Below are 15,186 nucleotides of genomic sequence, written 5' to 3'. Positions count from 1 at the left end.
TGTTATAACTGGTCAGGTAAGTCGAGCATCATGCAACTTGTGACACAGGACAGCGCAGTGGCTCAGTGGTTAGCACTATTGCCATGCAGTGCTGGGGTCGTAAATTTTAACCTGGTTTACTCCTGGTACACCAGTTTCCTCCCACACTTCATAGACATACTGGTAGGGAACTTAGATTGTGAGCCCCTTTGGAAACAGTGTGATGCTAATGTCTGTAAAGCACTACAGAATATGTCAGCACTATATAACCAAGCTAAATTCAAATAAATAAAAATCCAGCATTTCTGGATTCTTTGCAACTGTGACGTTGCAGTTGCAACATGATTCATTGATACACCATTGACATACATTACATCATACATCAAATGTGGCATGACTTTGTTGACATGTCGCCACATAGCCATAGAAGAAGAAGAAGGAAATAACCACAATTTCAGGAAAAGTATCTACCTTACCTACACCTTCAGTGCTGCCCACTTTGCCATGCATCCCTATACAGGAGCCCAACTTATGCTGGCATACTGGTTTCTTTTGTGAAACTGAATTGTCTACCCGGACAGTCAGCGGACTACTGGTTTTAGCAAGAGAGAGGCAGATGTAACATATGTCACTTCGTTGATTCTCCTCAATAATTCAAAACTTAAAACTGGGAACCCTTAAGCAGATATAAGGAGAGCCATACCTCATCTTCTGACGAGAACTGAGGCGGTTTTCTTCTTCTCTTGTCTGCATTCATTTTCATATGAGGCTTTGTTGATGCAGTCCTTGGTGTCACGCCAAATCTTTAAAAATCCCTAAAAGACTAAACCGCAGCTAGTACCCCAGAAGATGTAGGAACAGGGAGAGGAGTTCGAGGGTGTTGTCCATAAACGACAAAGAACAGAGAGGATCCAGTAGACTCACTAGAGTGGTTGTTATAGGAGAATTCAACAGTTTTCATGTTGGGTTGAAACAAAATGCTAAAGATAGTTCTCTAATATTTGATTGACCCGCTCAACTTGCCCGTTGGTCTAAAGATGATAACCGGAAAAGTCCAGCTTAATTTCGAGCAGCCGGCAAAGAGCTCTCCAGAGCTTAGAGGTAAACTGGACTCTGCGATTGGAAATATTATTTCAAGGTAAACCATGCAAGTGTGTGTTTCACGAACAGTTTAGCAAGTTCAGCAGCCGAGGGCAGTCCATCCAAAAGGAACAAAGTGCGCCATCTTGGAGAACCGGTCCACGACCACCCACATAGCTGTACATCCTGCAGATCTGTAACAAAGCCCATGGCAATGTGTTGCCATGGGGAATCAGGAACAGGAAGAGGTAACAGCCCGTGTGGTTTGGTCCTTTATTTTGAGCACAGACGATTTAAGCAGACACATAATCACGCACATCCTTACACAGTGTGGGCCACCAGTAGTGGCGAGACAAAAGTTTTGTGGTCTTTCGGATTCTAGGATGACCAGCCAGTTTGGAGTTATGCCCCAACCTAGAATTCGTTTTCTCTTGGCACATGGCACGAATGTCTTCCCAGGAGGGATGTCTTTTTACCAGGACAGGAGCCACTGTGATCAACCGAGCAGGATCTACAATGTACTGAGGCTCCTCCTGCTGGTCAGAGAAGTCAAATGACCGAGACAGAGCATCCGCCTTGATATTCTTCTCAGCTAGGCGAAAGTAAAGCTCAAAATCAAAACGGGAGAAGAAGAGTGCCCATCTAGCTTGGCGAGGGTTCGGACACTGGGCCGTTTGCAGATAAGTAGGGTTCTTGTGGTCGTTGAAGATTATAACTGGATGCTGAGCCCCCTCCAATAGATAACGCCACTCCTCCAAAGCAAGTTTTATGGCCAGAAGCCAAGAAGCTCTCTATCTCCTGTACAGTAATTCCTCTCAGCAGGGGAGAAGAGCTTGGAGAAAAATCCACATGTAAAAACATCTTGGCCTTGGAACCTTTCTGTAGTAAAACAGCACCGTCTCCTATGGAGGAGGCGTCCACTTCTAAAAAGAATTGGCAGAAGACATCGGGATGATGCAGAACAGGTGCAGAAGGAAAGGACCTTTTTAATTGAATGACGGTGGCTTCAGCTTCAGGAGTCCAGTCTCTGGCATTCACCCCTTTCTTAGTAAGAGCGGAGATCAGAGATGTAAGAGATGAAAAATTTGTGATGAACTGACGATAGAAATTAGCAAATCTAAGGAAGCGCTTTATAGCACAAAGACCCTGTGGGCGGAGTGATCATCATGCGTGTTGAAAGCAGTCTTCCACTCATCACCCTTTTGAATGTGGATAAGGTTGTATGCGTTGCACAGGTCGAATTTTGTGAAGACCTCAGCTCCCCGGATCCTGTCAAAAAGTTTGGAGATTAGCGGAAGAGGGTATCGATTCTTGACTGTGACCTTATTCAGGCCTTGATAGTCGATACAGGGCCGTAAGGTTCCATCTTTTTTCTGGACAAAGAAGAACCCGGCACCGGCTGGTGAAGTAGATTTCCAGATAAACCCCCTCATAAGGTTCTCCTTGATGCAATCAGACTTTGCTTGGGTCTCGGGAAGTGAGACTGGGTGGACTTGACCAGGAGGAGGAGTGGCACCAGGCAGAAGATCAATAGGTGAGGAAGCAGGTCAAACCTCCAACAAGCAGGTGGACTGAAAGGATGATCCCCAACGCAGAATCTGACCGGAGTGCCAGTCCAAAACTGGAGTGTGCTGACACAGCAAGGACCAAGGATAACCAGATTCACGGACTCTGGCAGCGCATAGAAGGAGATCATCTATGAATGCAGAACCCCTATTTGCAACTTAAGGGGCATAGTAACAGAAAGCACAGGTTCAGGAAGTGTAAGCGACAGAGACCTTTCTAGACGGATAGTAGGGAGCCAGTACTGATGGACCAGAGCTTGCTGAATGAAGTCCAAAGTCCAAGAATGCAGACACAGACAGTGTGACTCCCTTGTGAGATAGAGTCATCGGAACTGAAAGTTTCGGAGAGGACTTCTCCTTGTCTAGGATCACCTCCCCAACTGATCCTAGAGATTGGTGTTTCCTGTCTTCTGTGGACAATTACGCACAAAGTGGCATTGCCTCCACAATACAGACACAGGTTCTCTGCTTTGTGGCGTAAACATTCCTGGTCAGACAATCCAAGGCGCTCTATTTGCATGGGCTCTTTAGACGGGGTGGACACTAGAGGAAGAACTGGCCTCTGGAAGGATGGAGCCAAACAAGGTGGTCTTCTGGTGCATGCGACCATATCTATCCTTGTGGCCAAGGTGATCAGGTATTTCAGAGTAGATGGACGATCACGACCAGCTAATTCATCCTTAATCCGGTCATAAAGGCCCTCCCAGAACACCGACAGTTGAGCCTCATTGATCCATGCGAGTTCGGGAGCCAGGGTACGAAATTGGATGGCGTACTGACCCACAGACGAGGAACCCTGTCGTAGATGCAGCAGAGCTGATGCAGCAGAGGACTTACGGCCGGGCTCTTCAAAGACCAGCCGGAAGGTAGCCAGGAAAGACTGCAGATTAGAGGTCTCTGGACCTCCATGTTCCCAAATAAGATTTGCCCAAGTAAGGGCCTCATCAGACAGCAGAGACACAATGAAGACAACCTTGGACAGCTCATTGGGAAACTTCTGCCAATGCAACTCAAAGTGGTTCAGGCACTGGTTAAGGAATCTACAACAGGTTTTTGGATCTCCACAATAGCGGGATGGCAGAGGGAGTTGTACACCAGCGGCACACAAATCCGGATTCACCGGTGTGGGTATTGCATGGGTAGCAGTGACTGGTAGCAGCTGGAGAAGAGATTACATCCTGACATTTTGCATGAACTGCATCATGACATCCTGACGTTCATTCAGACGCCTCACTTCATGTAACAATTCCTGAATGACAGGCTTGGGATGACCAGCGGGGTCCATGGCCTCAGTGTACTGTTACGAACCAGCGGGTGTGGACCCACTGTGCCACGTGTCCTACCTCCTATAAGGGCGTTGTCTAAGTGAACCCCTTAATCTTCACAGAACCCTTGAGGGTGGGGATAACTTCTTGAGGAGGATTGGTAAATGAGGCAGCTGATCCAGGCGGACCAGGAGGTACCTGGGCAAGGTATCAGAGGTACAGGCGTCAGCAGGCTGAGTCGTAACCAGCAGCAACAGTGCAGGACCAAGGGATGAGGCAGAGGCAAAGTCAAACAGGGAACAGGTCAGGGCAGATGGCATAGATACAGATCAGGCAATCCGGATCGGCAACAGGAGAGTCAAGGCAAGCTGGCAGGGATCAAACAGGTAGCAGAGTCCAGGAATACAAGTACGAGTCAGGAACACAGGAGCACAAGCTGATAACAGGAATCTAAACAGGACAAAAGGGCCTTGACACTGAGGCATCTGGGAAGGGGGCTGAGCCACTTATATATGTGCAGGAGGGCTAGGATTGGTCAGCATAGTCACATGATCCAACCATAAAGCACAGGAAGTGCCGCGCACCGGCCCTTCGAAAATGCTGCAGGAAACAAGTAGCAAGCATGTGGCGAGGGCTGAAAGGAATCACAGCGGTAAGCAAGGGAAAAGCGGCATACAGCAGCCGCTATTACACCCAGTCTTAGTTGGTATCATCCCCTCTTCTATTGGAGGTGAAAACTTGGTCAGGACTCTACCCTCTAAAGGAACAACTTTTAGCAAATGAGGCAGTGGAAAAATGGGTCATTGAAAAGGGTTTAGGCAGAAATCCTCCTGTCCTGCGTGGGGGGGGGGGGGGGGGGGGGCTGGTTTGATCATTGCTATGGGGCCCTTACTTCTCTATGTACGCCACTGCTTTCATGTCTGGACATTTGCCTATTTCCCCTATGCAGTCATCAACTCCTTACTTTATTTCACTTTAAAGGGTTAACTTGCATTGACGTTCCCTTGGCAGGTACCAGGAGATCGGAGAGACTGGCAACACGTGGGTTAAATTGACAAATAGGTATATAATGGCCTAGGTATATAAGGGCCTAGGTATACAGAACACAAAACAATAAGAAAAGACAAGAGTTATCTGAAAGTAGAAAACTGGCAACTCCAGGAGAACCACAGAGTACAACCAACCAGCTAGTTAGAAGGCAGGAAGAAAATCTATAAACCACACCTCCAAGAGTGAGAGGCGGCTACTTATGGGAAAAGTAAATTACCAACAAGCAACACCTGAAGCAAGGGGTGTGGCATTAACCAAAACACAGACACAATAAGATCCACAGTGAACTTGTCAATTAACCCACGAGTTGCCAGTCTCTCTGATCTCCTGGTACCTGCCACGGGAACATCCGTGACACTTATACTGTTTAATACTGTATAACTGCATTTCATATCTATGTTGTGATATATATCCTCTTCATTTTCACTGTATTTGCACAGCACCGTGGAAAGGGTTAATAAATACTGTGAGACTTTTCGGACTTTCTAGCTAATAATGATAAGTTGGTAATTTTACACAGCTACCATAAGGCTTAAAGAAGAGCATGTTTTGGAGGGAAAAAGCCAGACTTGTTTACCAATAAAACCAGACAGTCTGGTTTAGCCATGCTATTATGTCTGAAAACAAGTTTTTGTCTGGAAAAACTGCTGTGTCATTGCCATTGAGTATCATTGAAGCTCTAATGCAAGTCTATAAGAGACGGGAGTTGTAACGTTGTAATTGTTTGTGCTGAGTTTCTCCACTCCACCCCTCCCACTAGAAGGTTCCAGTTTAGCCAGAAACTGTTTTTTTTTTAAGGTGAGAAGTCAGAGCCCCTGGTGTTCTGCAGTTAGGGATCAGTGCTTAGAAGGGCAGACTCGGACAGACTACTTGAGTGACCAGAAGAAGACGCTGAGATGGGGATATTCTGCCACAGACCCTACATCACTAGCCTTTGTCCAGGGCACCAGCCTTCTGAGAGAGAGAGGGCTTTCCTCAGCATCAAACCCTTCTTCTGTCCGGGAGGAGAGTGGAGAAGCCAGCCCTATGCATCACCTGTATTGTTTTGCACCTGGATTCTTACAGTAAAGGAGCACACTGGTTTACTGCAAACCCTGACTCTCTGGACTCACAGTATTTCCCATTGGAGTGCACCATGCCTTACCATCCCTTCCAGAGAACAAGTGGCAACACTTTGACGTTGTCCAGGGGCACCAGCAAAGCTTTCATGCCACACGAAAGGCTGCCACTACATATAGAAAGGATTGGATCCGTGCTAAATGAAAACTTGTGTGTGTGATGCAAGGGTTTGGTTGACAGGTTAGGTGACAAATGTCAGATTGCAGGGAAAGAACCACTTGGACCCTTAGGGATCCCAAGAACAAAGCCTTTTCAAGTCTACCTGAATGGAGGGGTAGTGCCAGGTCCACTTTTGCCATGAGGCGAGATAAGAATCTCACCTCAGGCGACATCTTGTGCTGGCTTTGAAGGGGCGGCATTGGCGCAGCCTGTGGCCAATACCCCCTTGCCAGTGCCGCTGTATTTTTCCCTTTATAAGATCCAGGGTCTGTAAGTCAAATGGGGGCCTGAAGGTCTAATGGGGGTCTGATATGGGGGTCTGAAGGTCTAATGGGGGTCTGGAGATCTGATGGGGGTCTGATATGTGGCTCGGGAGGTCTGGTATGAGGTCTGATATGGGGGTCTGGAAGTCTAATGGGGATCTGATATAGGGGTCTTGTGGTCTTATATGGGGGTCTGGAGGTCTGGTCTGGGGTCTGATATTGGGGTCTTGAAGTCTAATGGGAGTCTGAAAGTCTAATAGGGGTCTGATATGGGGGTCTGATATGTCTACTGGGGGTCTGAGAGGTCTGAAGGGGGTCTGGTCTGAGGTCTGATATATGGGGGTTTGGTCTGACATGGGGGGTTTCTGACATGGAGGGCTAATGGTGGTCTTATCTGACGTTTGATATGGGGGTTTGATCTGAAAGGTAAGGAGGTCTTTTTTGTACTGGTGCACAATACAAAGGGGTATTTTTGCACTGGCGCATCTGTAAGGTACCAGTATTTTCAGTGGAACTGTTTCTTCAGTATAGTATTGGGGAGCACAGCAGGCACAGTATTGTGGGTGGCAGGATGGGGTGTTGAGAAGGTGGGAGGATAATGGAAATGTAGGAAACTTAAATATCTGTTTGTCGAACTCTGCAGAGAGAAGAGATGGCTAAAAGAAATCATCATGGTGGTCTGGTCTGAATGGAGAAGATGAGTAAAGAGAACATGTACATCAGAGGACACGTCACTGGATGTGTGTCGGACCCCCGCCGATCTGGAGGGAATAGGTTAGGTTGAGAATTTAGCATGTGGGTGATGTTTTAATTTTGACCTCAGGCAGCAGAAAGGCTAGGTGCTCCCCCGCACCTGGCCACAAAGCACTTTGGGAGGGGGAAGGGAACGCCATTTAATTTTTTGCATCAAGCAGCAGAAAAGCTAGAAACCGCCCTGGGTAGTGCACATGTTCACTTCTATGGGAATGATGGAGCACTGTCTAATTCAGTCCCATAAAAGTGAATGGTGAACACTACTGCTCCATTCAGAAGAGGGGACTCAAGGACTTATTGTTCTTGGAATTGGTGTTTTACTCACTTTGATCTGACATTTATTGGCTATCCTGTGGATACATGATATGCACTCCTTGTGGGATAACCTCTTTAAGTTTTAGCAGAACACTTTTGTTATGCATGTATAAAAAATATAAATATAATGTCTTTCTTTGTAAAATGCAAAAAGTAGTTTGGTGTCACCACCTCACCTTTATCACGAACAATATCACTGACCCAATCTGCAGCAGAGCTGACATTCTGGCTGTTGGTGACATCTAGTAGTATTGTCTGCAGTCTGGTTGATGTCTCCTTTTTAAGCTCCTTTGCCCCTTGATCTGTCAGACAAGCTGCCAGTACTCTCATTCCACGTTTGTCCAGCTTTTTTGCCAACAGATTTCCAAATCCTGAATCACATCCAGTGATGAAGACATATTTGTCTGTGAGATTCTCCAGAATCAGACCATGTCTATATCGTCTGTATAGGAAAATCAGACCCAAGAGAACAACCAGGAGGAGCCACATGGTGAGGAGTTCCTATAGCAATACAACACAGGATTACATTTTTTTTTTACTTATATATAAAAAATATACATTGAACTGCACAAATAAATGCTACCTTTGAGATGACATCTAAAAAGGTACTGAATTTCTATTTTAGAATATTATAGTATACCTGTATGCTATGGTATAAGAAAGAGAATAAAGAAACAGAGGCTTAGGCTACTTTCACATCTGCAACATGGGGAACTGTCCCACTGATCTGGCAAAAATGTTGAGAATCGGCTGGACACAAACCGCAGCATTTATCCGGAATACGACTGGATCTCGGTCCAGACCAAATTATACTTAATGGTGTCAGCAGACATTGCAGTTGCATCTGGCAGTGTTGAATCCAGAGAGTTCCAGCAGGCTGTTCTATGCCTGGAACGGTCTGCCAGAATTGCTGCCACAGCTGTCATAAAGGCGCTCTTAGTCACTTTTTCTCCATTTCAGTGAATGTGTCTCCCTGAATTGCAGGTAGCTTGGATTGCCGCTGTGCAGATGAAACAGAAAGGGATTGTACATGGAGCCCTACAAGGTTGGGAAAGGAGTATTAAATATCTTTTGTGTGTCTTTCCACATTAAACATTGCTCAGTGGGCTGGTCATTGTCTAACTTCATTCTTCTGCCTCCCTGTAAAAGGTTGATTGAGACAAGCCCTACCTTTACAGTGCGACATCTCTTGGTATTACCAGGAGGTTGTCATATATGTGAAGCAGTACTGCAGTGTCCCACTGCAGAGCAATGCTTCACTGTAAAAGGGTGTTTGCTGCACATTTCCTACCTTTAGGCTGCTAAAGATCAAAACTGTGATTTGCTGTGTAGCTCTGTATGTGCCAATTTGAGATAATAGACTGTGTCTACTAACCACTAGGTGGAGCTGGTTCCTATCCATTAGAGAGGAGGAGGTAGAACATTCTAGAGCGAGATTAGTGAGTCAGTCTGTGCCTAGACAGTGTAGTGAGAGGAGCTAATACAGAGATCTGACACTGGATTAAGGTACCAGCCAGGGAAAGGTCTGAAAGAACAGAAGAGCCACTACCAAAGCAGGCCAGATGTAACAGAGATGTGCAGTGAAAGCTCAGTAGAGATAATCTGTCTAAGGGGATTTATTGACTCTATGGCATCCTTGTTTGGGAGTTACCTCTGGTACCTGAGCATGCCAAAAAAAAGTTTGGGTAACTCTGAAAAATATCTATATCCCAAGGTAGATTATGTGGACGTATACTGTAAGTACAGAAACCTGTTAAAAAATGGTGCAGAGAGTTTGCCTGAGTTTAGGAAGAACTGCCCTATGGTTCCATTGCATTACTGAAAGTAAAATATGCACCTTATGCCAGGATGCTTATGTGTATAAGTGTCATGAACCAGCGGGTGTGAACCCACTGTGCCATGTGTCCTATCTCCTCTAAGGGCGTTGTCTAAGTGAACCCCTGGATCTTCACAGTACCCCTGATGGTGGGGATAGACCTTCCAATTCAACTCCTCACATGTCTCAAATAACATGGAAGGTACAGTAAATGTCAATTGTAGCTTTGAAAAAATTATTGCCAGAAGCAAAAGGGGTATTCCCATCTTCTTGATGATATTTCATTAATTTATATGCCCCCCTGTGAATGTTTTTCCAAATATAATGCATAAAAAAAAAATATACTATTCTCTGTAAAATCGCATTATTGAAATCCACTGTTTATCTGCGCTGCCCATGGATACGGCCACCGCTCGCCTGCCGCATCCATGGGCCACACTTGCACAGTGTTTTTCTAGTGGCCGGCCTCTCACTCACACTGTGAGCGTGCACGTCGCTGGGGCGGCCGCGCACAGGCCGTATGGGGGGAGAATGGTTTCCTATCAGAGGAGGAGGGGAGCTGTCAGGGCTTTCAGCATTCAGCAGCGCAGCCTGGATATCCTCAGTGAATGGTGAGGAGATCGGGGCTGTGCTGCTGTGTATAACTGTGCCGCCCCCCCCCCCCCCACTTCAATTTCAGTATAGCCACGGATCTTTTAAAAATAAAATTTATGTGGCGAAATCATTGGTGGGCAGTGCACCCTCCCCCCGCCCTTCCCATTATTTAAAATCATTGGTGGGCAGTGCGCGCCCTCCCCCTCCTCCCCCCTCCCATCATTGGTGGCAGTTCCGATCGGAGTCCCAGCAGTGTAATGCTGGGGCTCCGATCAGTTACCATGGCAGCCAGGATGCTACTGAAGTCCTGGCTGCCATGGTCATTTACTCTGCAGCAATATACTTACCTGCGCTGTGGCCGCCCGCGCTCCTTCTTGTAACTCGTCACTGGTCTGTGCGGTGCATTGCTATAAGCAGAAGCAATGCACCGCACAGACCGGTGAGTTACAAGAAGAAGGAGCGTCGGGCGGCCACAGAGCAGGTAAGTATCTGGAGGCACTGGGGGCAGATGGAGGCACAGTGGGGGCAGACGGAGGCACAGTGGGGGCAGACGGAGGCACAATGGGGGCAGACGGAGGCACTTGGGCACAGATGGAGGCACAATGGGCTGATGGAGGCACAATGGAGGCATATTGAGGCACAATGGGGCTGATGGAGGCACAATGGGGCTGATGGAGGCACAATGGGGGCTGATGGAGGCACAATGGGGGCTGATGGAGGCACAATGGGGGCTGATGGAGGCACAATGGGGAATGATAGAGGGACAGTGGGGGCTGATGGAGGGACAGTGGGGGCTGATGGAGGCACAATGGGGCAGATGGAGGCACAATGGGGGCTGATGGAGGCACAATGGGGGAAGACGGAGGCACAATGGGGCAGATGGAGGCACAATGGAGGCATATGGAGGCACTTGGGCACAGATGGAGGCACAATGGGGCTGATGGAGGCCCAATGGGGGCTGATGGAGGGACAATGGGGGCTGATGGAGGGACAATGGGGGCTGATGGAGGGACAATGGGGCAGATGGAGGCACAATGGGGCAGATGGAGGCACAATGGGGGCTGATGGAGGCACAATGGGGGCTGATGGAGGCACAATGGGGGCTGATGGAGGCACAATGGGGGCTGATGGAGGCACAGTGGGGGCTGATGGAGGCACAATGGAGGCATATGGAGGCACAATGGGGCTGATGGAGGCACAATGGGGCTGATGGAGGCACAATAGGGCTGATGGAGGCACAATAGGGCTGATGGAGGCACAATGGGGACTGATGGAGGCACAGTGGGGCTGATGGAGGGACACTGGGGGCTGATGGAGGGACAGTGGGGGCTGATGGAGGGACAGTGGGGGCTGATGGAGGCACAATGGGGGCTGATGGAGGCACAATGGGGGCTGATGGAGGCACAATGGGGGAAGATGGAGGCACAATGGGGGAAGATGGAGGCACAATGGGGCAGATGGAGGCACAATGGAGGCATATGGAGGCACTTGGGCACAGATGGAGGCACAATGGGGCTGATGGAGGCACAATGGGGCTGATGGAGGCACAATGGGGCTGGTGGAGGCACAATGGGGCTGATGGAGGCACAATGGGGCTGATGGAGGCCCAATGGGGGCTGATGGAGGCCCAATGGGGGCTGATGGAGGCCCAATGGGGGCTGATGGAGGCACAATGGGGGCTGATGGAGGCACAATGGGGGCTGATGGAGGCACAATGGGGACTGATGGAGGCACAGTGGGGGCTGATGGAGGCACAGTGGGGGCTGATGGAGGCACAATGGGGGCTGATGGAGGCACAATGGGGGCTGTTTGAGGCATATTGGGGGCTGTTTGAGGCATATTGGGGGCTGTTTGAGGCATATTGGGGGCTGTTTGAGGCATAGGGGGGGGGACTGATGGATGTAGCAGAGCAAAATACGCTGCTGTTCAGACACAGTTCTAATCGGGAAGGGAATAGACAGATGTAGCAGAGCTGTATATGTGGCGGGTCAGTATCAATGCTGGTGGAAGAGAGAAACTGATGTAGCAGAGCTGAATGCGCTGCTGTTCCGACAAAGTTCTAATCGGGAAGGGAATAGACAGATGTAGCAGAGCTTTATATTTGGCAGTGTACAGTCGTGGCCAAAAGTTTTGAGAATTACATAAATATTGGAAATCGGAAAAGTTGCTGCTTAAGTTTTTATAATAGCAATTTGCATATACTCCAGAATGTTATGAAGAGTGATCAGATGAATTGCATAGTCCTTCTTTGCCATGAAAATTAACTTAATCCCCCAAAAAACTTTCCACTGCATTTCATTGCTGTCATTAAAGGAACTGCTGAGATCATTTCAGTAATCGTCTTGTTAACTCAGGTGAGAATGTTGACGAGCACAAGGCTGGAGATCATTATGTCAGGATGATTGGGTTAAAATGGCAGACTTGACCTGTTAAAAGGAGGGTGATGCTTGAAATCATTGTTCTTCCATTGTTAACCATGGTGACCTGCAAAGAAACGCGTGCAGCCATCATTGCGTTGCATAAAAATGGCTTCACAGGCAAAGATATTGTGGCTACTAAGATTGCACCTCAATCAACAATTTATAGGATCATCAAGAACTTCAAGGAAAGAGGTTCAATTCTTGTTAAGAAGGCTTCAGGGCGTCCAAGAAAGTCCAGCAAGTGCCAGGATCATCTCCTAAAGAGGATTCAGCTGCGGGATCGGAGTGCCACCAGGGCAGAGCTTGCTCAGGAATGGCAGCAGGCAGGTGTGAGCGCATCTGCACGCACAGTGAGGCAAAGGCTTTTGGAAGATGGACTGGTGTCAAGAAGGGCAGCAAAGAAGCCACTTCTCTCCAAAAAAACCATCAGGGACAGATTGGTCTTCTGCTGAAAATATGGTGAATGGACTGCTGAGGACTGAGGCAAAGTCATATTCTCCGATGAAGCCTCTTTGCGATTGTTTGGGGCATCAGGAAAAAGGCTGGTCCGGAGATGAAAAGGTGAGCGCTACCATCAGTCCTGTGTCATGCCAACAGTAAAGCATCCTGAGACCATTCATGTGTGGGGTTGCTTCTCATCCAAGGGAGTGGGCTCACTCACAATTTTGCCCAAAAACACAGCCATGAATAAAGAATGGTACCAAAACACCCTCCAACAGCAATTTCTTCCAACAATCCAACAACATTTTGGTGAAGAACAATGCATTTTCCAGCACGATGGAGCACTGTGCCATAAGGCAAAAGTGATAACTAAGTGGCTCGGGGACCAAAACGTTGAAATTTTGGATCCATGGCCTGGAAACTCCCCAGATCTTAATCCCATTGAGAACTTGTGGTCAATCCTCAAGAGGTGGGTGGACAAACAAAAACCCACTAATTCTGACAAACTCCAAGAAGTGATTATGAAAGAATGGGTTGCTATCAGTCAGGAATTGGCCCAGAAGTTGATTGAGAGCATGCCCAGTCGAATTGCAGAGGTACTGAAAAAGAAGGGCCAACACTACAAATACTGACTCTTTGCATAAATGTCATGTAATTGTCGATAAAAGCCTTTGAAACGTATGAAGTGCGTGTAATTATATTTCACTACATCACAGAAACAACTGAAACAAAGATCTAAAAGCAGTTTAGCAGCAAACTTTTTGAAAACTAATATTTGTGTCATTCTCAAAACATTTGGCCACGACTGTAGAATCAATGCTGGTGGAAGAGAGAATCAGATGTAGCAGAGCTGAATAAGCTGCTGTTCAGCCACAGTACTAATGGGGAAAGGAATAGACAGATGTAACAGAGATATATATTTGTGGACGGTCTATTATATTCTACGATTTTTTTTCCTCGAAAAATCAACAAGGTAATGATCGCACAATATCGCAAATTTTCCAATTGCCGAGCAAAAAAATGATTCCTCCCCGCTTCTTGCTTGTGGGCCAATGAGTCATAGCACTATATCGAATATATTTGTTTTTTCGAATATTCCTAATATTCTAAAACAAAAATATATAGCAATATAGCGAATATAAAAAAAAAAAGAATATAGAGCAATTTAGCTAATATAGTGCTATAATTTTTTTTTCAATAAAAAAAGTTCAATCTGAACTTCAGATGAGAAAAAAATTACAACTATTAGACAAAGAAAATTATAGCACTATATTAGCTAAATATATATTTTTTTCTAATGTTCGCTATATTGCTATATATTCTTGTTTTAGAACAGTGGCGCCCAACCATTTTTCATCTGAGAACCGCACTAGACTTGGTATAAATTTCGCGGGCCGGAACCAGGTAGCTTTGTCAGAAAGAAATGCAAATGCTGTGAGGGGGCACGTGTGAGCATTACTACTGTGAAGAGGGCACATATCAGGGTATAACTACTGTGAGGAGGGCACATATCAGGATATAACTACTGTGAGCTGTGAGGAGGGCACATATTAGGGCATAACTACTGTGAAGGGGCACGAGTAAGCATTACTACTGTGAAGAGGGCACATATCTGGCATAACTAATGTGAGGGGGCACATATCAGGGTATAACTACTGTAAGGAGGGCACATATTAGGGCATAACTACTGTGAAGAGGGCACATATCTAGGCATAACTACTGTGAGGGGGCACATATCTGGGCATAACTACTGTGAGGGGGCATGTGTGAGCATTACATCTGTGAAGAGGGCATATATCTTGGCATTATTACTGTGAGGGGGCATGTGATGTATACATGTGTGTAATGTATGTAGTGCAGTATGTGATGATCACACACTCCTCTACATACATTACACACATGTATACATCACATACTGCGCTGTCACCTTCTTCTGCAGGTCTACCTTGATGTCTGGTCTTTAGGCTTCAGTCAGATTCTCCACCGCCATGCTTGCGCCGTGTGCCCAACACCACCAGGAGCCCCTCCTCCTTTCATCTCCAGCCGGCTTCTCCTATAGCAGGGCGCTCTATCGCTCCAGTGCCCGCCCAATCTTAACAATCAGGGCCCCATAGCAAACTAGGCCCCATACTGGGCCCCATAGCAAAAAAATGTATGGCCCCCCCTCCCGGATCTCCCACCCCCACATACCTATCGGATCTCCAACCCCTTCCAGAGCTCCCACCCAAATACCCCCCAGGACCTCCCACCCCAACAGCCCCCTAAGTGTCGTCCACAGATCCCCCCTTCAATGTCGTCCACAGATCCCCCCTTCAGTGTCGTCCACAGATCCCCCCTTCAGTGTCGTCCACAGATATCCCCCTCACT

At 47.2% G+C, this 15,186-nt stretch overlaps 1 protein-coding gene across 3 annotated transcripts in view; it reads right to left on the bottom strand.

Annotated features, from left to right (window-relative positions):
- Positions 1-15,186, bottom strand: part of LOC122932669 (retinol dehydrogenase 16-like) — a 108,319-nt gene that overhangs the window by 34,131 nt on the left and 59,002 nt on the right. For all 3 annotated transcript variants that reach the window (XM_044287214.1, XM_044287215.1, XM_044287216.1), the window contains one exon: positions 7,725-8,049. In XM_044287214.1, coding sequence (XP_044143149.1) covers positions 7,725-8,049 — 325 coding nt within the window. The remainder of the gene's footprint in view (positions 1-7,724; positions 8,050-15,186) is intronic.

Source organism: Bufo gargarizans, chromosome 3 (genome assembly GCF_014858855.1).
Source record: "Bufo gargarizans isolate SCDJY-AF-19 chromosome 3, ASM1485885v1, whole genome shotgun sequence".
Classification (NCBI taxonomy): Eukaryota; Metazoa; Chordata; class Amphibia; order Anura; family Bufonidae; genus Bufo; species Bufo gargarizans.
Note: the sequence above shows the minus strand (reverse complement) of the source record. Positions and strands in the feature narration are given on the sequence as shown.